At 48.1% G+C, this 22252-nt stretch overlaps 1 protein-coding gene across 1 annotated transcript in view; it reads right to left on the bottom strand.

The window, feature by feature from the left end:
• Positions 1-22252, bottom strand: part of LOC115462162 (ADP-ribosyl cyclase/cyclic ADP-ribose hydrolase 1-like) — an 83745-nt gene that overhangs the window by 37132 nt on the left and 24361 nt on the right. The window contains exons 3-4 of the mRNA XM_030192188.1: positions 7262-7391; positions 6192-6327 (exon numbers count right to left, since the gene is read on the bottom strand). Of these exons, the coding sequence (XP_030048048.1) occupies positions 6192-6327; positions 7262-7391 (266 nt within the window). The remainder of the gene's footprint in view (positions 1-6191; positions 6328-7261; positions 7392-22252) is intronic.

Raw genomic sequence — 22252 nt, 5'->3', positions numbered from 1 at the left:
GGTGGTCGAGAGCTTACCACCCGCAGCGATGACCACTCGATCGGTCCAGCTGACCCTTGACGGCTTCGCTACAAGCACGCCACGGGCGACAGAGGTGAGGAGTCCCGCTGTGGAAAGGATCGGAGGAGCGACAACTTCCCTGGGACAAGATACCATCACTCTCACCTCACCGGATACTTCCCCACCTCCGTGTCCCGCGAGCCACCGAGACGCGGCGGAATCTTCAACAACATCCGAGGTTGACGCTGAGGAATTTTCGGCGGTTGGTGCTGCGGAGGGAGCGAGCGGGAGAGATACTCAACAACAAGAGCAGGAAGCTCACACGGAGGTAACCCTAGAGGCCATATGGGCAATGTTAAAAACTTTGAATCAAACAGTTTTAAAGGCTGCAGCTGATACTGCTTCCCTAGTAACCAAGGTAGATTCCCTACAAGACTCTATTGAAAAAATAAAACAAGATACTAATAAACAGAATGTTCTTTTTCAACAAGAGATTTTCTCTTTAAAAAACACAACCGTTTCCTTGATTAAGGATAAAACTGTTATCCATAGTAAAATAAATCAGTTGGAGAATTAATTATAACAGGAGACTCAATCTGCGAGTATTAAATTTCCCAAAAATGGTTGAATTGAGTGGTTTGGAATTATTCAAGAAGTATCTTACTGAGGTTCTTAATTGTTCCCCCGAGATGATTCCTCCTATAAATAAAATATATTACCTTCCAATTCCACAGAAGAAAATGGAGGAACAAAGGAGAAAATCAGAAGTGCAGGAAGTGCAAGAATATGGATTACAAAATTTAACAGCTTTTCTTGAAAATTCATTGCCTGAAATTCACACTCGCTCAACCTTGTTAGTTTCTTTGGTTTTTGAGCAGGACCTTAACTCAATTATGAAAATGCCCAAAAACCTTTTTTGGGATCTCGTCTGTGGATCTATCCGGATGTTACTAGATACACTCAGGAAAAAAGGAGAGAGTTTCTATTATTGAGAGATGAAGTTAAAGCTTTGGGAGCTAGTTTTTTGCTAGCTTATCCATGTAAATGCCTAATCAAATATTTGGACAACAAGTATATTTTCTATGAACCTGAACAATTGAAAAGCTTTGTTGAATTAAAGAAGATTGCCAAATGACCTCTTGGATTAAGGGAAATAGTGTAGTATTAATTACCCGTGGGGCGGTCTAGGTCCTATTGCCTAAAAAAAAAAAAAAAGATAAATAATTTGTTTTTGTTCTCCTCAATTTATTTGACTCCCCCCTTAAAGTGATGGTGGTCTAAGATAGGGAAATATTATTTTTTTTTGATACGAGAAATACAATTGTAATTCCTTTAGTTAATCCTGTTATTTCTGAGTTTTCTGTAACAAGAGTATCTTGTAATTATTTTGTGAAATTATAAATAAAAAAACCCAAAAACAAACCAAAGATTGTATTGGACACACCCAATTTCCCCCTTCCTCCCTAAGCTCCCCATTATAATCAACCATACATGAACCATATTCTAACGCAACACCACCTTGTATTTGTTCATACTGGAACTGGCGAACGCCATTACGGTACTCTGTAAGCCACACTGAGCCTGCAAATGTGGGATACAAACAGTGGTGTGCTGGTAAATTTTTAACAACAGGCTCTCTCCATGGTCCACCTCGGCGCCCCCCCCCCCCCCCCCCCCCAATCCACCTCGGCTCCCCCCCCCCATCCACCTCTGCGCCCCCCCATCCACCTCTACGCCCCCCCCCCCAAAAAAAAAATTTGCAGAGCTGGCTATACCCCGGGGGGGGGGGGGGGGGGGGGGGCCGCCAACACATTACTCTCTCCAGGAAAAAAAATTTAAATTATCCCAGGTTCCAACCTAATTCATGTTTAATATGGGATAAAATGCCATAAATAAGTAAATAAATATAAACTTTTAACGTTCAGCACCTGATTCTCAAAGTGGACATATTCCAAACACTATAATGAAAATAAAATTATTTTTTTTCTACCTTTGTTGTCTGGTGACTTTGTTTCTCTGATCATGCTGGTCCAGTATCTGATCCTGCTGCTCTCTATCTGTTCCCTTGACTCCGTTTCCAGGGCTTCCTTTCCATTTATTTCTTTTCTTTCCTCCTTTCTTCTTCATTTCTGGTCCTCTGCAGACTTGACTGTACAGTGGATCCAACTTCTGCCTATTTTCTCCATCCATGTGCAGTTTCTCTCCTCACTTCCTTTTCCCTCATCTAATCTCCTTCCTCTATCTTCCCTCCATGTCCAGCATTTCTTCTCTCTCCCTTCCCTCCCCTCCATCCATGTCCAGAATTTCTCTTGCTCTCCCCTCCATCCATGTCCTGAAACTCATCTCTCCCCTGCCCCCCTCTACCCACCCATGCCCAGCAGGTCTCTCCCCTGCCCCCCCTCTACGCACCCATGCTCAGCAAGTATCTCCCCTGCCCCCCTCTACCCACCCATGCCCAGCAGGTCTCTCCCCTGCCCCCCTCTACGCACCCATGCCCAGCAAGTCTCTCCCCTGCCCCCCTCTACCCATCCAGCGATTTTCCTTCCTCCCCTGCCGCTCCAAAGCATGTCCAAAGATGTCCTTCGCTCCCACCCTCCCCTCCCGCTCCCCTCCGTCTTTTTTTAATTACCTCCGTCGAAGCGCGCACCATTTAAAGCCCTGCTGCGTGCTGGCCGTATCCAGGCTTCCCCTGCTTGATTCGGATGATGTTTGTGCCTTAGTCCCGCCTTCGCGAAAAAAGGAAATGACGTCAGAATGAAGGTGGGACTAAGGCACGAACATCATCCGAATCAAGCAGGGGAAGCCTGGAGATGGCCAGAACGCAGCAGGGCTTTAAATGGCGCATGCTTCGACGGAGGTAATTAAAAAAAGACGGAGGGGAGGGTGGGATCGAAGGACATCTTTGGACATGCTTCGGAGCGGCAGGGGAGGTAAGCATGGCCTGTGATGGCGCCCTCCTGCCATGCTTACCTCCCGCAATGGAGCCGGCTCGCCCCCAACAACAACCGGCTCGCAAGAGCTGTCAAAATTTAACAAGCAGCTCTTGCGAGCCGGCTCCAGCACACCACTGGATACAAATATAACAAATAAATACATTTTAAAATTTCAAAAAATTGTTGAAAATATTGGCAAAAGTTAATAAAAATTATATCAGCACAACACAATTGGTGGACCAATGATGAGTAAAGTGAGTCACGAGGCGTGTTCCTCATGTGAAAAGAGTCACCACTGAGGTCCTTTACAAAATTTGAGGAGTGTGCATAAATGCATAGTATGAATGTTTAAGTTTCGTTAAGTTAGTTGCTGGGGGCTATGTTTTGTTATTGAGTATCCATTTAGTTTAGGCCTGAAATCCCATATACCCTCTAATTGTAGAAAGTTACATACAAATTTGCATGTGCAAGTTAACACCAATTATCAGTTGATGACATTAACTAGCAATAATAGACTATAGTTAGCAGTAACAAGCATAACTGCCCTCCATCTGTATTTTATATGTTGAGTGTTCAAGTTCTAGAGCACTCACCTTCAAGGGGGACGTGGACCTGGGAGGAGCATTGTTGGGTTAGGGGAATGTCAAGCAGTTATGTATGTGGGTTACATAATGCCTGTGTGCCAGCAACTGAGCTTGTGAGTGCTCACACCTAAAGTTGGGCACATAAAAGCAAACGAATGCTAGTATACTATAATGGCAGGTGCATGCACAACTGCTGTTATAGAATTCACGTTTAGCGCGCATCAACCCTGCACCTTATCTTAGAAGATCTATACAGAATTACATCCATAATGTTGGATTCTATATAAGATGCCTAGAAATCCACGCATAAAGTCAGGCATCTTCTATAACAGCGCGGGTAACTTAATTAGGTTAACAAGCTAATCAGCGTCAATAACAGCACTTAACAAGCAATAATGAGCACTAATTGGCAATAATTAGAACTTATGCGCACAACTCACAAAGCACATTCTGTAATGCGATGCGCGTAACTTCTAATGCATGCAGGCAAAAAGGGGCTTGGTTATGGGAGGGGAAATGGGCGTTTTGTGGGTGTTCTGAATTTTACAGGCAGTTATAGAATATGGCCCTCTGCGTCTGAATTTACATACCAAGATTTACACTACGTTTTCGTTGGTGTAAATGGGGGCACGTAGTTTTAGGTGCTAGGAAATCAACTAAGCATATTCTATATACCACACCTAAATCTAGGCACTGCTTTTAGAATATGCTTAAGCGAACATGTTTTCCACGTGGATATTTCAGGCATCATATTTAGAATCTGGCCCATAGCGATTCAATATCACTGCTATCCAGATAATCTGTGGTCACCGCCTTTGTTTTGTCCCTACACTATGGGCCAGATACTACATATGGCGCTTGAAAAGTCTGCATGGTAAAAAAAAATAGGCCTAGGCATATTCTCTAAATTACGCCTAAATTTTATAGAATAGGCTTAAATTTCCAAGTGGTATATAGAATAACATCGAGTGCCTCTCCACGTAACCAAATTTGGTCACATCCATTTAGGCCACGTTGTACTTGGCATAAATCCCAATGCTTATATTAGGTGCAGAGTGGGTGTATTCTATAATAATGCATATAGATTTTAGAAACACTCATTCCACAACTATAACCACACCCCCTTTTCAACTGTGCGACTTAGAATTTATGTACATCACATTACAGTATATGCTTAGCGAGTTGTGCATGTAAATCGTAATTAATGCCAATTTGTGTGGATAATTGCTTGATAACATCCAACTGACAACGCTGATTAGTTTACCAATTACATTACGCACATATAGAATATGCTTCATTTCTGCACGGAAATTAAGGCACCGTATATAGAATCCCAGGGTATATGGACAGTATTGGACTGAAAATATGCCTAACCATCCTGATACTATTCCTCTATTTACTACTACTACTACTATTTAGCATTTCTATAGCGCTACAAGGCATACGCAGCGCTGCACAAACATAGAAGAAAGACAGTCCCTGCTCAAAGAGCTTACAATCTAATAGACAAAAAATAAATAAAGTAAGCAAATCAAATCAATTAATGTGAACGGGAAGGAAGAGAGGAGGGTAGGTGGAGGCGAGTGGTTACAAGTGGTTACGAGTCAAAAGCAATGTTAAAGAGGTGGGCTTTCAGTCTAGATTTAAAGGTGGCCAAGGATGGGGCAAGACGTAGGGGCTCAGGAAGTTTATTCCAGGCGTAGGGTGCAGCGAGACAGAAGGCGCGAAGTCTGGAGTTGGCAGTAGTGGAGAAGGGAACAGATAAGAAGGATTTATCCATGGAGTGGAGTGCACGGGAAGGGGTGTAGGGAAGGGGTGTAGGGAAGGACGTATAAAGGGGCACACGTATTTGTTTAGGCATGAGTACTTATGCCAGCCATAGAGCTAGTGTAAATGCTCACACCTAAATTCAAAACATACATGTGTAACAAAATATTCTATAAGTCACACACGTAAGTCTACGCTTTGCCAAGACTCTGATGTTCTGAACATCCACCCAGGGCCGCCGAGAGACTGAGCTGGGCCACCGCTGCCGAGCCCCCTCAGGACTGCCACTGCCAGGCTCCCCCCTCATGACCACCAATGCCACCCCCCCCTCGGACCGCCATGTAGCCAGACCACAAAAAAGTGTGTGTGGGGGGGGGGGGGGGCAAAGTGAGGAAGGCACATTTTGCCCCACCTCCCTGCCCTCCACTACAACCCCACATACCTTGGCTGGCGGGGGGGGGGGGGGGGGTCCCCATGCCCCGCCAGCAGAAAAGTGCTGCTCTCTGATGCATTGCCTGCCCTGAGGGGAAAAGCAACTGCAGGGCAGGCAATGCAGTAGAGAACAGCGTTGGCGGAAAGCTTTTGCTGGCAGGACTTTGGGATCCCTGCCAGCCAAACCAGAGGCTCCAAAGCCCTGTGTCTGCTCCTCCCCAGTCTCTAAGGAGGCCCGGCGCCGGAGTTTTCTCTCTCCTGCTCCTGTCAGGAGCAGGCGAGAGACAGACGCGGCACCAGGCCTCCCTCAGAGGCTGGGCCCGGGGGAATCTTGCTCCCCTGTCCCCTCTCAGCGGCCTTGCTGGCTGCCAGTAAAGGTATAACAACTTCTTGTAAAATGGCCACAATATTTTCACTTTAGCAAGCACTTTTTCTGCTATAGAGTAACCTCAAAACGTAGCTCAGGAATTTTTACCTGGACTAGAAAGTTTGCCACACCAAGTGAGGCCATCAGCCAAATAGCCCAGCATTGTGTTTTCCAGGGTGACAAAATCTGGAGACGCTTTTGTATACTGATGAACCAGGTCATTTGTTTTGCTCCAAAACATCGACTAAAAGGAAAAAGAAAAGATTCTTATTTTTGTAGTGCAAAAAAAAAAAAAAAGTACTGCTATTCTTTTATTTATTCATGTAAGAATTTTATAGAATTTACATCCTGCAAAATAAAGAAAATGCTCAAAAAGAAAATACACAGTGAATATCACAACTTAGAGGAAAGACATTTATGCTGGTGTTTACTAAGCCACTAGCACAGCTGGCTGTGCACTAGTACTAGCAATGAAAAAGAAGTGGGAAATAGACAAGGCTAACCAGAGACAAACGAAGAGACTTCAGTCGACTGTAGATAGTTTGCTGGTGAAGATTCGACACAGTACCGTGTTTCAGCTAGCAGATTGCATCAGGAGTCTTTAAATAAAATACATAACAGCATCATATGGTCAATATACTTAGACACAAGAGGATGGAACAATGTGGTCTTTAAAAAGACCTTTGAGTAGAACATACATGGGTTCTAAAATGAGCTGACACGAGTCTTCACCAATAAACTATCAAAATCGACTGAAGTTTAATCGTTTGTCTCTGGTTAGCCTGGTCTATTTTCCACTTTTTTTTTTTTATTGTTGTTGCTTCGTCATGGGATCTCGGCGTTCCTCCGCCTTGGTGGACTCTCACCTGTGTACTAGTATTGACACGGCCCATTCACTTTGAATGGGCTGTGTCGGCAATCGGCTAGTAAACAGACCCCTTAGTCCACATGATGGGGAGAAAAAGCATCGAATATATTACCAACAATCCTAACAAGGAACTATGAGGAAGCCAAACTACTTGGAGGTGCTAAAACGAATAATTTGTGACCTAATTAACTTCCTACATCAACTAGCATCAATTAAGGTAATTAATAGAGGCGATCTTCCTGCAAGAAAACTTTCCAAATGAAAACAGACAATGAAGATATACTAGAAAAGTTTCATTAGATATTACTACCTTGTTACAGGGTATGGGGTGACTTGTCAGATCCATCAAACGTTGATAATCTTCTTTCATAACACTGCATGGATTCTTGTAAACAAATACATTTTGGAATTCTTCCCAAATATGTGCACAGTTCTTCTCTCTGTAGAAAATTTGAAAAGAGGCATTTTAAAAAAATCAATTTCTTATTCTAGTTACTACTTGTTTCTTAGCACAAGGTTATGTAGGCGGTAGAGTACATTGTAATGATCAGCCCAAACTAAGGAACTCCAAACAAAATCACCAAAATACATAGGAGACTGAACACCCAAAGACACTGCACAAGCAGCTCTTTTACCAATGTACACATTGAGAAAGTGGACTGCTTGGATCTGGCAGCTTCCCTATGGAGGTGTTGGCATTTACACATGGAAGTGCCGATTTCACGACTTCCATATGGAAGAGCTGATGCTTCCATGTGTAGTTGCCCCATTTTACAAGCCTACACATATGTCACCAATTAAGTAGTGAGACCACAGTTTTAATGTGGTTTCATTGCAGTTCCAAGACTCAGTTAAAATCCTCGGGGTCCTTTTCGACCCCAAGCTTTCATTCAAATCCCAAATCAACTCTGTTATTCGCATGCATTCTTTGCCACACACTGCATCCCTTTGTCCTTTCCTCTCTCCTTTCTGTGGAGGAGGAGTAGCCTAGTGGTTAGTGCAGCGAACTGGGTTCAATTCCCACTGCAGCTCCTTGTGACCACAGGCAAGTCACTTAACCCTCCATTGCCCCAGGTACAAAATAAGTACCTGTATATATGTAAACAACTTTGAATGTAGTTGCAAAATACCACAGAAAGGCAGTATATCAAGTCCCATTTCCCTTTCCCATTACACACTCTCCTTGCCCTAGTAATCACCCACTTAGACTACTGCAATTCTCTTTAAGTCAGCCTCCCACTCTCATCTCTTAAGAGCCTGCAGCTTATCCAATCTACAGCGTAGAATTACTCCATCGTGCATACCATTTTAATCATGTCACCCCTCTTCTTCGCTCTGAACAGGGGCATAATTTGGGCAGAGCTTTGATGTACATGCATAGTTTATGAAACACATAAGTACAATCAGAAAGTATATACACACATTTACACCTGCCTTGGAACAAGTGTAACTTTGTGCCTGATGCTGATTCTGGGTGCTTACACTGCCTTCATAAAATAAGTGACAGTCTACATAGATGCCCTGTTAAAAATCCTTAAAGGCAGTATTTGAACTTTTACAGCAATATTAGCTCCCCAGATCTCCTTGCAGCTCTTGGTTGGGTGCAGGGAATGCTGTGGCTCTTCCTTTCACACAAATATAGAATGAAATGGCAGAAAGGGCCATAAATCCCAACTAATCCACACAATTTACTTCCCGGTGCAGAGCTAGACAGCCCAGTTAATCTTTGGTTATCCCTTCAGGTTGTCGCAACTAGACACCCTCCATGCTTATCCCAAGTTTTGAATTTTGTTACTGTTTTTGTCTCCATCATTCTTTCTGAGATTTGCTCAGGTTCTTTCTAAGTTTACTCTTAGAGCCTCATATTGTGACCTCTTATCTAGAACAGGGGTTCTCATCCCAGTCCTTAGGATACACCTAGCCAGTTGGGTTTTCAGAATATTCCCAATGAATATGCATGAGCTACATTTACATGCACTGCCTTCATTATATACAAATGTAGCTCATGTATATTCACTGGGAATATCCCCAAAACCTGACAGGCTAGGTGTGTCCTGAGGACTAGATTGGGAACCCTTTTCTAGTACATTCTTTCCTCTAAAAAAAGGTTTGCTTCTTGCGCATTTTATATATTCCAAGGATTTGAATGTCACTTACCATATAACCACTGTCTCACCTCTTCTATAGGATATATATTATCACCGTTGGAACAGACTGAGACAACCAGATTCTAGCCCAACCAACTTTTCAAACAGATCAAAAATTCCTTACTGCCTAGCAGCAGAACAGCCATTATCGGTATCACACAGCTCTTGAAAGTTTAAGAGGCTGCCTGTGTCCTTGGCAATGATCTATATGGAAACTCATGCATCTCAAACTCAAGACAGGCATGTGATGTCAAAAGCAGATGTTCCTGTACCACACAGTAAGAAATACATGAACAGGTTTCACAGTTGATTAGGCTACAGTCTGGGTAGTGGTGTGCTGGTAAATGTTTAACAACAGGCTCTCTCCCAAGTCCACCTCTGCACCCCCCCCCCCCCCCCCGGTCCACCTCTGCGCCCCCCCCCCCCCAAATTGCAGAGCTGGCTATAGCCGGGGAGAGAGCCTGGAGGGGGGGCAATGCATTACTCCAGGAAAAAAAAATTTAAATGATCCGAGGTTTCAATCTAATTCATGTTTAATGTGCGATAAAATGCCATAAATAAGTAAATAAATATAATCTTTTAATGTTGAACACCTGATTCTCAAAGTGGACATATTCCAAACACCATAATGAAAATAAAATGATCTTTTTCTACCTTTGTTGTCTGGTGACTGTTTTTCTGATCATGCTGGCCCAGTATCAGATTCTGCTGCTATCTGTCCTCTTAACTCCGTTTTCAGGGCTTCCTTTCCATTTATTTCTTTACTTTCCGCCTTTCTTCTACATTTCTTGCTCTACATCCATAAGTAAAAGCTGGGTCCTCTGCAGATTTGACTGTCCAATCAATGGATCCAGCTTCTGCCTATTTTCTTCATCCATGTGCAGTTTTTCGCCTCTCTTCCTTTTCCCTCATCTCCTTCCTCACTCTTCCCTCCCCTCCATCCATGTCCAGCATTTCTTCTCTCTCCCTTCCCTCTCCTCCATCCACCTATGTCCAGCAACCCTCCTCTCCCCCCTGCCCTCCCCTCCAGCCACCCATACCCAGTGATTCTGTACTCTCCCCTGCCCCCCCTCCAGCCACCCATACCCAGCGATTGTCCTCTCTCCCCTGCCTCCCTCCAGCCACTCACACCCAGCGATTGTCCTCTCTCCCCTGCCCCCCTCCAGCCACCCATACCCAGCGATTGCCCTCTCTCCCCTGCCCCTCCCTCCAGCCACCCATACCCAGCGATTGTCCTCTCTCCCCTGCCCCCCTCCAGCCACCCATACCCAGCGATTGTCCTCTCTCCCCTGCCCCCCTCCAGCCACCCATACCCAGCGATTGCCCTCTCTCCCCTGCCCCCCCTCCAGCCACCCATGCCCCCCTCCAGCCACCCATGCCAGTGAATGTCCTCTCTCCCCTGCCCCCCTCCAACCACCCATGCCAGCAATTGTCCTCTCTCCCCTGCCCCCCCTCCAACCACCCATACCCAGCGATTGTCCTCTCTCCCCTACCCCCCCCTACAGCCACTCATACCCAGCGATTGTCCTCTCTCCCCTGCCCCCCCTCCAGCCACCCAGGCCCAGCGATTGTCCTCTCTCCCCTGTCCCCCTCCAGCCACCCATACCAAGCGACTGTCGGTTGTTGAGTGGATTCTTCGGGGCAGGCAGGAAAGATCCTCAGTCTTTCCTGCCCGCTGCCGGCACTGACTCCCTCGTGGCGCTATTGCATCGCTCTTCAAAATGGCCACCGAGACTTACAAGGGCGGTCTCCAAGACTTCAGCAGAAGTCTCACGAGGCCGCCGCTGGAAGTCTCGGCAGCCATTTTTAAAAAGCGATCCGGCAGCGGGTGGGGGGGGGGGGGGGGTCAGCGCTGGCAGCAGGCAGGCAAGACTGGGGATCTTTGGACTGTAGCTCGAGGGAGGGAGGGACCCTGTAGCTCGAGGGAAGGAGGGAGGAGAGCCGGCTTGCCCTGAACAACAACCAGCTCGCAAGACGGTAAAACATTTAACAACCAGCTCTTGCGAGCCGGTGCGAGCCGGCTCTAGCACACCACTGAGTCTGGGTGACCCAGCTCATTCTGACACCGATGGTATATATATTTAGATCCATCAGTGTTGTTCAAAGTATAAGGTCAAAGTACTTAAGTAAAAATAAAGGTAAAATTATGTATCATACCTGATAATTTTCTTTCCATTAATCATAGCTGATCAATCCATAGACTGGTGGGTTGTGTCCATCTACCAGCAGGTGGAGATAGAGAGCAAACTTTTGCCTCCCTATATGTGGTCATGTGCTGCCGGAAACTCCTCAGTATGTCGATATCAAAGCTCCATCCGCAGGACTCAGCACTTAGAGAATTACACCCACAAAGGGACACTCTGCCCAGCTCACCACCGCCGAAACGGGGGAGGGGAATTAACCCAGCTCATCCCCACACAAGTGGGGGAGGGGAATCCGTCCAGCTCATCCCCGCGGAGCGGGGGAGGGACAACACCCCGCCAATGCGGGGGGATCTGGCTTATCCTGCAACCGCAACCGCGGGAGGAGCTGACTGACCCCAACACCGCCGAAGCGGGAGGGGTACAAAGCTGCCCTACAGCCGCACGAAGCGGGAGGGAGTGCCGGCAGAATTTAAATCTCAATCCAGCCCCGTAAAACGGAGGGGAGAGGAATGCAGCAGCTCACTGTAACACAAACTCGTCTCAACTCTTGAAGAATCCAAGTGAAAAAAGAACTTGAACACGAAGTCCTCCTGAAGTAACTGAAGACTAAACTTGAACCTAAAATTCAACCAGAATATAACAGTACAGATATCTGGGAGGGGCTATGGATTGATCAGCTATGATTAATGGAAAGAAAATTATCAGGTATGATACATAATTTTACCTTCCATATCATCAAGCTGATCAATCCATAGACTGGTGGGATGTACCGAAGCAGTACTCACACAGGGCGGGACATTGAAATCCCTGACCGCAACACTGAAGCACCAAACCGGGCCTCCGCCCGAGCAGCCACAGTCAAGCGGTAATGCTTGGAGAATGTATGGGCCGATGCCCAAGTTGCCGCCTTGCATATCTCTTCCAAGGAGACGGACCCGGCCTCTGCCATCGAGGCCGCCTGAGCTCTTGTGGAGTGAGCCTTCAGCTGGATAGGCGGCACCTTCCCCGCGGCCACATAAGCCGCTGCAATGGCCTCCTTGACCCATCTTGCCACTGTAGGCTTAGCAGCCTGCAGACCCTTACGAGGACCTGCAAACAGGACAAACAGATGATCCGATTTCCGGAACTCATTGGTCACTTCCAAGTATCTGATGATGACACGTCTCACATCCAGATATTTGAGAGCAGAGTATTCCTCTGGGTAGTCCTCCCTACGAAAGGAAGGGAGACAGAGCTGCTGATTCACATGGAAGCGAGAAACAATCTTGGGCAGGAAGGAAGGCACTGTGCGAATAGTCACTCCTGCCTCAGTGAACTGCAGAAAAGGCTCTCGACATGAGAGTGCCTGGAGCTCGGAAACTCTTCTGGCTGAAGTGATAGCCACCAAAAAGACTGCTTTCAACGTCAGGTCTTTCAGAGATGCCCTCGACAAGGGTTCAAAAGGCGGCTTCTGCAATGCTCTTAGCACCAGGTTGAGATTCCACGCAGGCACCACTGAGTGCAGAGGAGGGCGCAGGTGATTAACTCCCTTGAGAAAGCGCACCACATCTGGCTGCGAAGCCAGGGAAACACCCTTCAGGCGACCTCTGAAGCAAGCCAGAGCCGCTACCTGGACTTTAAGAGAACTGAGCGACAGGCCTTTCTCCAGACCTTCTTGCAGGAACGCCAACACTGAAGAAATTGGAGCAGTGAAGGGAGAAAGTGAGCCTGCTTCACACCACGCTGCAAAGATACGCCAAACCCTGGCGTAAGCAGTAGAAGTAGAGCGCTTCCTCGCTCTCAGCATAGTAGCGATGACCTTGTCTGAGAAGCCCTTCTTTCTCAGACGCTGCCGCTCAATAGCCAGGCCGTAAGACCAAAGGGGGAGGGATCCTCCATCACCACGGGACCCTGATGTAACAGGCCCTGCTCCACTGGCAGCCGCAGAGGATCGTCGACTGAGAGCCTGATCAAGTCCGCATACCAGGGACGTCTGGGCCAATCCGGACCCACCAGGATTATCCGGCCCGGATGCTTTGCCACCCGGTCTAGCACCCTGCCCATCATGGGCCAGGGCGGGAACACATAGAGAAGCTCTTGTGTCCGCCACTGTTGGAGAAGAGCATCTACTCCCAGGGATCGAGGGTCCCGTCCTCTGCTGAAAAAGCGCGGCACTTGGCAATTGGCCGATGACGCCATCAGATCTAGGCTCGGCTGGCCCCAGCGCTTCGTGATGTCCAAGAACGCCTGAGCAGATAGCTGCCACTCTCCGGGCTCCAAGGTATGGCGACTGAGAAAGTCCGCCTTGACATTCATGACTCCGGCAATGTGGGCCGCTGACAGCTGTTCCAGGTTCGCTTCCGCCCACTGGCATAGATTCATGGCCTCCTTGGCTAGAGGGGCGCTCTTGGTACCTCCCTGGCGGTTGACATAGGCCACAGCCGTGGCATTGTCCGACAGGACCCGTACTGGCTTCAACGCCAGTACCGGGATGAACTCCAAAAGCGCCAACCGAATGGCTCTGAGTTCCAGGAGGTTGATAGACCACTTTGCCTCTGCAGGAGACCAGAGCCCCTGCGCTGTCCTTCCCAAGCAGTGGGCTCCCCAGCCCGACAAAGAGGCGTCCGTCGTGACGACAATCCACTCCGGGGTCACCAGAGGCATTCCCGCAGACAACTTGTCTGTCTGCATCCACCAGCTCAGCGCCTTGCGCACTGCTGGGTCCAAGGGAAGGCGCACAGCATAATCCTCCGACATCGGAGTCCAGCGCTGCAGCAGAGTGTTGTAGTGGTCTCATATGAGCCCTGGCCCAGGGCACTACTTCCATCGTGGCCGTCATAGAGCCCAACAGCTGCACATAGTCCCAAGCCCGAAGAGGAGAGGCTACTAGGAACTGGTCCACCTGAGCCTGAAGTTTGACAATCCGATTGTCTGGCAGGAACACTCTGCCCACTTGGGTGTCGAATCGAACTCCCAGATACTCCAGGGACTGAGTCGGGCGCAGCTGGCTCTTCTCCCAGTTGATGATCCATCCCAGGGAGCTCAAAAGAGCAACTACCCGGTCCACAGCTTTGCCGCACTCTGCATAAGAGGGGGCTCGGATCAACCAGTCGTCCAGATAAGGATGGACTTGTACTCCTTCCTTTCGCAGGAAGGCCGCTATGACCACCATTACTTTGGAAAAGGTCCGCGGAGCAGTAGCCAACCCGAAAGGGAGGGCTCTGAACTGGAAGTGTCGGCCCAGGACTGCAAAACGCAGAAAGCGTTGGTGAGGAGGCCAGATGGGAATATGCAGGTACGCTTCCTTGATGTCCAAGGAAGCCAAGAACTCTCCTGCCTTCACTGCCGCTATAACAGAGCGGAGAGTCTCCATGTGAAAGTGCCGCACTTTCAAGGCCCGATTGACCCCTTTGAGGTCGAGGATAGGCCGGACAGAACCTCCTTTCTTTGGTACCACAAAGTAATGGAGTAACGTCCCTTGCCAATCTGATTTTCTGGCACCGGAACGACCGCACCCAGGCGGATCAGGTTGTCCAAGGTCTGCTGCACTGCCACAGCTTTGACCGGAGACTTGCAGGGAGAGAGTACAAACCCGTCTCTTAAGGGTCGGCAGAACTCTAGCTTGTAGCCGTCTCTGATGACTTCCAGCACCCAAGCGTCTGAAGTTATTGTGGTCCACTCGCCCAGAAACGAGGACAGCCGTCCTCCAATCTGCACTGGGGCGTGGACCAAGGCCCCGTCATTGGGTACGAGACCCTGGGGGAGGACCGGAGGGAGCACCTCCGGGACGGCGGTCTCTGCGAAAGGAATGCTGCTTGGGGGAGAAATTCCTCTTGAAGGAAGAGGGGGCAGAGGAGCCCGACCTGCCCGGGCGGTACCGACGGGCTTCCTGAAACCGTCCTCTGGAGGTACTGGGGCGAGTACTAGCCCGAGCCCTGACCTCTGGTAACTTCTTGCCCTTAGACGTGCCGAGATCGGTCACGATTTTGTCCAGCTCGACCCAAAGAGCAGCTTGCCTTTAAAAGGCAATCTAGCCAGGCGGGATTTAGAGGCGTGGTCAGCAGACCAATGCTTCAGCCAAAGCCACCGCCGCGCAGAGATTGTCTGAGCCATGCCTTTAGCTGAGGCCCTCAAGACATCATACAGCAAGTCTGCCAAATAGGCTAAGCCCGATTCCAGGGCCGGCCAATCAGCCCTCAAGGAATGATCCGAGGGGGAAGCCCGCTGCACCATAGTCAGGCACGCCCTGGCCACATAGGAGCCGCAAACTGAGGCCTGCAAACTTAAAGCAGCCGCCTCAAAGGACAACCTTAAGGCCGCCTCCAATCTTCTGTCTTGGGCGTCCTTTAGGGCCGTGCCACCTTCCACCGGCAACGCCGTTTTCTTAGTCACCGCAGTGATTAATGAATCCACAGATAGGCCTCACGTTCACATTCAGGAAAAGGATAGAGGCGGGACATAGCCCTAGCCACTTTAAGGCTCGCTTCCGGGACATCCCATTGAGCCGAAATTAAGGCGTGCACGGCATCATGCACGTGGAAGGTTCTAGGCGGGCGCTTCGTCCCCAGCATAATGGCAGAGCCAACAGGGGCTGAGGGAGAGACGTCCTCCGGAGAGGAAATCTTCAAAATGCCCATGGCCTGCACTAACAGGTTGGGCAAATCCTCTGAGCTAAAAAGCCGCGCTGCAGAGGGGTCATCCACTCCAACCGAGCGGGGATCCGTCTCCTCCAAGGAATCCGCAAAGGACCGTTGGGAGAACTCAGATACGCTGCCCTCATCTACATCGGAGGAGACAAAGTCCTCCAAGGCCTGGGAATCAACCCGAGGGCGTTTACCTCCAGGGACCTCAACCTCTTTACCAGACGAGGGAGCAGGGGCAGCGTTTTGCATAAGGAAGGCCTGATGCAGCAGCAAAACAAACTCGGGGGAGAAACCCCCCAGACTGTGCACTTCCGCAGCCTGGGCTACAGCCCTAGACGCACCCTCAACCGGCGCTCGCAAGAGCGGGGGAGAGACACGCTGCGCATCCAAGATGGCGTCCGGCGCGACACTCCGCGAAGGAGCCGCGCGAGAAGAACGGCGCTTAACTTTAGCCGCTTTTGTGCCGTCGCCCAAATTAAGGGCGTTCATGGCATTAATGTCTCCTACCTCAAGGGCGGCCCAAGAAGAAGCCGTCCGAGCCGCGTGGCCGGCCAAGATGGCGGAGGCGAGCAGCGGGGGATGGGCGTTTATGGCGGGAAAAACCGCCACGCCGGAGGAAGGACCGGGACACTCATCGGTCACGAAACTGTCACCCAACAAAGGCGAATCAGACTTTAAGACCCCCGCATCCCCTCTAGAAGCGCCCAAGCGATCCGGGGAGCGACTCTGTGCGCCCTCGCCCTCCGATGCCATATGCCACGTGGAGATCAATCGGGGAACCCCCTGCCCACTATAAAAAGGTAAAAATTACCTGCTTTCCGCTCCGAGCTGTAACGACCTGGTGTCCCAGTGAGTAGCTGCAATAAACGTTTAAATAAACGGCGAAATAAACGCCTTTAAGGACGTTTTTTTTTTTTTTTTAATGGAGCCAGCGGGAGGGGGGAGAAAAGGAGGGACCTGGCGCCACCAGGTTTGCACTTGCTCAAGAAGAGCCCTCAACCCCAGGCACTCAACAAAACCTAAAAATTAGGCTTGGAGGCCTAGCCAGAGCTGCTGCTGTGTGTGACCACCACCTGCTGAGATAGAGAACATACTGAGGAGTTTCCGGCAGCACATGACCACATATAGGGAGGCAAAAGTTTGCTCTCTATCTCCACCTGCTGGTAGATGGACACAACCCACCAGTCTATGGATTGATCAGCTTGATGATATGGAATGTATATTTAATATTTAAATAAAAGTACTACTACTACTACTTATTTAAATAGCGCTACAAGGCATACGCACACATTATAAACATACTTAAGAAAAAAATTAATTTCCTACTACAATACTTTTTGAGTAAAAAGTAAAAGTACTACAACTACAATGAAGGCAACTATCATTTACATTTTTACCTAACATCTTTATTGTTCTACAAGTCAATCCACTTTGCTTTTAGTAAAACTAAATTTTAAAAAGGCTGTCACTCATGCGAGTGCGCTTGTGAGTCATTATTAAAACCAGCACAGCTAAAAAGGTGTTCGACAACCGCACTAAGAGGAAGTGGATTGTTCAGTCCGATAAGAAATTCTTTCAAATCCAGCTAAGCTGCAATATTACTAATGCCTTCTGACTTGGTCAGCAGGTATTGAACAAGGGAGTCTCTGTCTGAAACACTTGATTTCCTTATAGCAAAGAATACTTTATTAACATCACTGTCATTATCATCTGCAATAGTAGTGCTGTCTAAATTATCACTTGCAACTTCATCTTCATTATCACTGTCATGCTGCCCAATTACAGAGAAGGCTTTCACAAAGTTGGAATCATTGTCCGATGGCAAACTCTGTTTGAATATCTTTGAGAACAGATGCAAGAATGCCAAATGTTTGGGAACTCTTAGACTGAAGGCCAGACAAGCAGACTTTGGACTAGATTCCATGGTGATTAAAAAATCAGCCCTGAAAAATGTCAGCGCCGAGCATGATTCTATAAAGTATCCATGTGCTTTATAGCATAGCGCTAAGGGCTGGATTCTATATATGGTGCCTGAAAAATCCGCAGGGAATAAATTTCCACCTAAGCCTATTCTATATGCAGTGCCTAGATTTAGACGCGGTATATAGAATACGCTTGGTTGATATCCCCCCAGTACCTAGAACCAGGGGCGTAGCCAGACTTCGGCGGGAGGGGGGTCCAGAGCCCGAGGTGAGGAGGCACATTTTAGGCCCCTCCCGCCCCGCTGACCTCCCCGCCATTGCCGACCCCGCCGCCACCACCTACTTTGCCTCCACCCCTGCAGACCCTCTCGACCCCCCTCCCACCGCCAACCTGCCATCGCCTACCTTTGCTGGCGGAGGACCCCAACCCCCGCCAGCCGAGGTCCTCTTCTTCCCACAAAAGGCTTCCTTCTATTTCTGACGCCACTGCCTAGAACTACGTGCATCCATTTACACCAAGGAAAATGTGGCATAAATACCAGCACATAGGTTTAGGCACAGAGGGCAATATTCTACAGCAGTGCATGTAAATTGTGGAACGCACACGAAATGCCCATTTCTCTGCCCCATAACCATGCCTCTTTTGGGCTCCACATAGAATTTAGGTGCTGTGCGTTACAGAATATACTTAGCGAGTTGTGCGTGTAAATTTTAATTAATGCCAATTAGTACTCATTATTGCTTGTTAAGTGCTGTTAAAAACTTTGATTGGATTATTATGCCAATTAAGTTACAAATGTTGTTATAGCATATGCTCGGATTTCAGCACGGAATGCTAGGCTTGATATATAGAATCCGGCGGTAAGTCACCTTAAGCTGCTACTAAAAAGGTGTGAGCTAAATGGAAATAAAAATTCTAGGTGAAACCTCAACAACCTGTACTGAAGCATTATCAATCCTTTTTTCCCCCACTAGTTAAACCTCTCCCTGTATATCCTAATATCACTACAGGGGCGTAGCCAGACACCCATATTTGGGGGGGCCTGGGCCCAAGATGGGTGGGCAGAACTCTGCCCTGTCCCACAAGTGGTTTGGTCTCTCACTCTCTTGCCTACATGCCATATGGTCTCTCAAACATCCCCCCTACCCCGCATACCTTTTAAATAGCAGATTTTCACCGACAGCGAACAGCAACTAATACACACTGCTCATGTTGGCCCCACAATCTTCCCTCTGATGCAACTTCCTGTTTCCGCATAGGCGGGAATACATCAGAGGAAAGGCTGGTATGCAGTTGTTGGGAGTTTTCTGCTGGTGGGGCTTGGGGATCCCTGCCAGACACATCATAGGTGTGCTGCTACTGGGTGGGCCTGAGCCCAAAGTAGGTGGGTTAGAGGCCCATCCAGGCCCACCCTTGGCTACGTCACTGCTCTGGCAACCTTCCAAACAGACATGAGTACCCTGAAGTCTGGTGGGGTAAGTACCAGGGAGAAGCTCCTCTCCCCTGAAAGCTTAACCACATCCCAAGAGGATCTGGGTAGTGTGTTATCTTCCTTCTTCCTCCCCATTTTCTTTTAGCGGTTGCAAGGGGCAGGAGTGAGTGGCCTTCACTCCTGCACCCACTGACCCTATTGGACCACCAGGGATATCAAGTAGGCCTGGGAGGGCAGAAGGGGGGTTATGACTCACCAGAATGGGGAGGGGGATTGAGGAGCTTAAAAAAACAACTTATGTGGGTCCCAGCAGATATTCAGTGCCTGGACTTGCATAGCTAGGCCAGCCATTAGGACAACTTTTCAGCTGTCCTAACTTGACCAGGCTATGGGGTCCCAGTCCTAAATATTGCTGGCACCCGCATAAGTGCTGGCTCCTCCCCAGTGCCACCCCTGACCTGCCCACTTTTGATATGGGCAATCAGAGCAGGGGCGTAGCCATGGGTGGGCCTGGGTGAGCCTAGGCCCACCCAGGAATGCTGCACCCTGACCACCAATGATCCGGCATCCCTGGCTGGCTGGCTCGATCCCTTCCCTTCACTCCCACCCTGTCCAGAGGATTCAGTACTTCTCTTTTTTCCTCCCTGCTTCTGCCATGGTGCTTACAACTCACAGCATTAGCGCTACCCAGCAGCGATTCACACACACACAGGCTGACTCCAGTGTTCCCTCTGCCACGTCACACCCTCTCTGATGCAACATCCTGTTTAGGACAAGACGTGGCAGAAGGAACTCCAGAGCTACTGCAAGCCTGTATGTGTGAATCGCTGCTGGGTAGCGCAAATGCTGTAAGTTGCAAACACTGCAGCAGAAGCAGGGAGGAAAAAATACAGGAGGTGCCGGACTGGGGGCTGGAGGGAAAGGGAGAAATATGCTGGAACCGTGGGGTGGGGGCGCTGGACCTGTTGGGGGAGGGGCTGGCTGGAAGAAAGAGAGAGAGGTGCTAGACACATGGGAAGTGGGCTGGAGGGAAGGGAGATAGGTGCAAGCTAGCTGGAAAGAAGAGGTGTTCAGCCCATGGGAAGGGAGCTGGACCTGTGGAAAGGGGGCTGGCTAGCTGGAAAGCAGAAGTGCTGGGCCCATGGGAAAGTAGCTATTTGGAAGAGAGAGAGAGGTCCTGGACATGTGGAAAGGGGCCTGGCTAGCTGGAAAGACCTGTGGGAGGGGGAGGATGACTGGCTGAATGGGAGAGAAGTACTGGACCTATGGGAGGGGAGAGGAAGGAGGAAAGGGAAAGAAATGCCAAAGCAAGGGGATAAAGGAACAAGGAGTCAAATACTAAACCCACAGCACAAATGAAAAAAGGATGGAGGGGGGGGGGGGGGGAAAGAGAAGCTGAATGGGGTGGGTCAGAGAGAAGAGTGACATGTTGGTGTGGGCATAGGCAGTGGAATAAGGTGGCCCACAAGAGTGGCTCCACCAATATTTTGCCCAAACAGTATCAGCAACTAAGGAGTTTTGCTTGTTTGGTCCCTCCAACTGAAAAGATGTTATACTGCCTCTGGGTGTGGGGAAGGAAGAAAGGGGAGAAGCTGGATAAAGGGAGGTATATAGAAATAGAGAGGAGATGATAGGCATGGGGGAGAGCACAGTGACAATTATTATGTATATTGGATATGAGAAGTTATTGGGAAATTGGAAAAAACTGAAAAGGTGGGACCGATGATGATTATGGTCTGCAGCAATATAGCAAAAAAATTACATGCTTGCAATGTGCCACCTCTCAAGGTCCTATTATAAATGAATATAGAAGGTTTGATCACTGAGTGGTGAGATACTAGAAATGTTATAACATAATATATAAAGATTGCTGGGATTCTACTGAGGTTCATGTGAAATTCCGTGTCTATAAATGTATCCAATTAAAATAGATTTATTGCATTCATGGAACTTATTGAATGTCATTCCTCTAACAGGAACAATATTCAAGTCTGCTTTCACCGTGAGAGCTTGCAGATCCAGAATATTCTTGTGAAGATCTGTGCTCATTGCTTTTCATCAACTTGCTTAAAGTCCCTATGGCTTTATACCTGGTTTCCTCTTCTGTTTTGTTGCTGAGACACTACATAACAATGCCAATAAACCACTTCCTGTGCTTCAACTAAAAGAAATGTACAGCCCCTACGAAAGAGAAACTATTCTGCGTTTCTGTTATGCTAAAAAAAAAAAAAAAAAATCTGATGTATTTACTTTGAATCAAGAACACAGATCTTTTTTTACCCTGGATTTTGTAATAAAGGGAATTTTGCTTTTGAATATGCAACAGCTGTATAATTTAATTTTAGTGAAAAAGAAGAAGAAGTTTTGCCTTGGCCTTTTACTAGAAGAGGCGGTATATCAAGTCTTAAATAAACAGAATGGTCAGCACACATTCAGATTGTCTGTCACAACAGGGATTATTGAATGGAAATTCAGTTTCTACTGTGTTTAATACTGTCATAATCAGTGGGAACACAATAGCTGTTGTCCTCATTTTCAGCTCAGTAGTCACTGTTGCAGCTTGAAACCGTAGGACTGATACCCTGTTTATATAAACAGGAGGGAGAGACAGAACTGCTGGGGAAGGAGATTTTTGCTGATGCAATATCCCACAGCACCAACCATTCAGAATCCCAGTGAAATTTGCTTTGCTATCTTCTTTCTGTTTGTAGTTGCATAGATGGTATTTCAAAGAGAAACTAGAGCGTACCTTGTGCCTGGTTTTTTATTCACCCTTGATTTTGTCAGATCCCGCAGAAGCAGCCACATCATCCACCTGCTGTTATGGCATATGCCCAAGGTGGAAGGCTCAAGCAAATTAACAGGCTAAATAAAATAATATCAAACTAGATATGGTAAAGTATGTTGCACAGGTGGTAATCCAGCAGTAGGGGTGTCTGCTTAGCTTCCTATTGTGAATGCCTAACCAATGGGATTTTACCTCGTCTGACTTCAGTGGTATTCAAGCAGACCCATATTTAATTAGCTGGACAT

This window comes from Microcaecilia unicolor, chromosome 2, assembly GCF_901765095.1.
Source record: "Microcaecilia unicolor chromosome 2, aMicUni1.1, whole genome shotgun sequence".
Lineage (NCBI taxonomy): Eukaryota > Metazoa > Chordata > Amphibia > Gymnophiona > Siphonopidae > Microcaecilia > Microcaecilia unicolor.
This window is presented reverse-complemented; position numbering and strand designations above follow the sequence as displayed.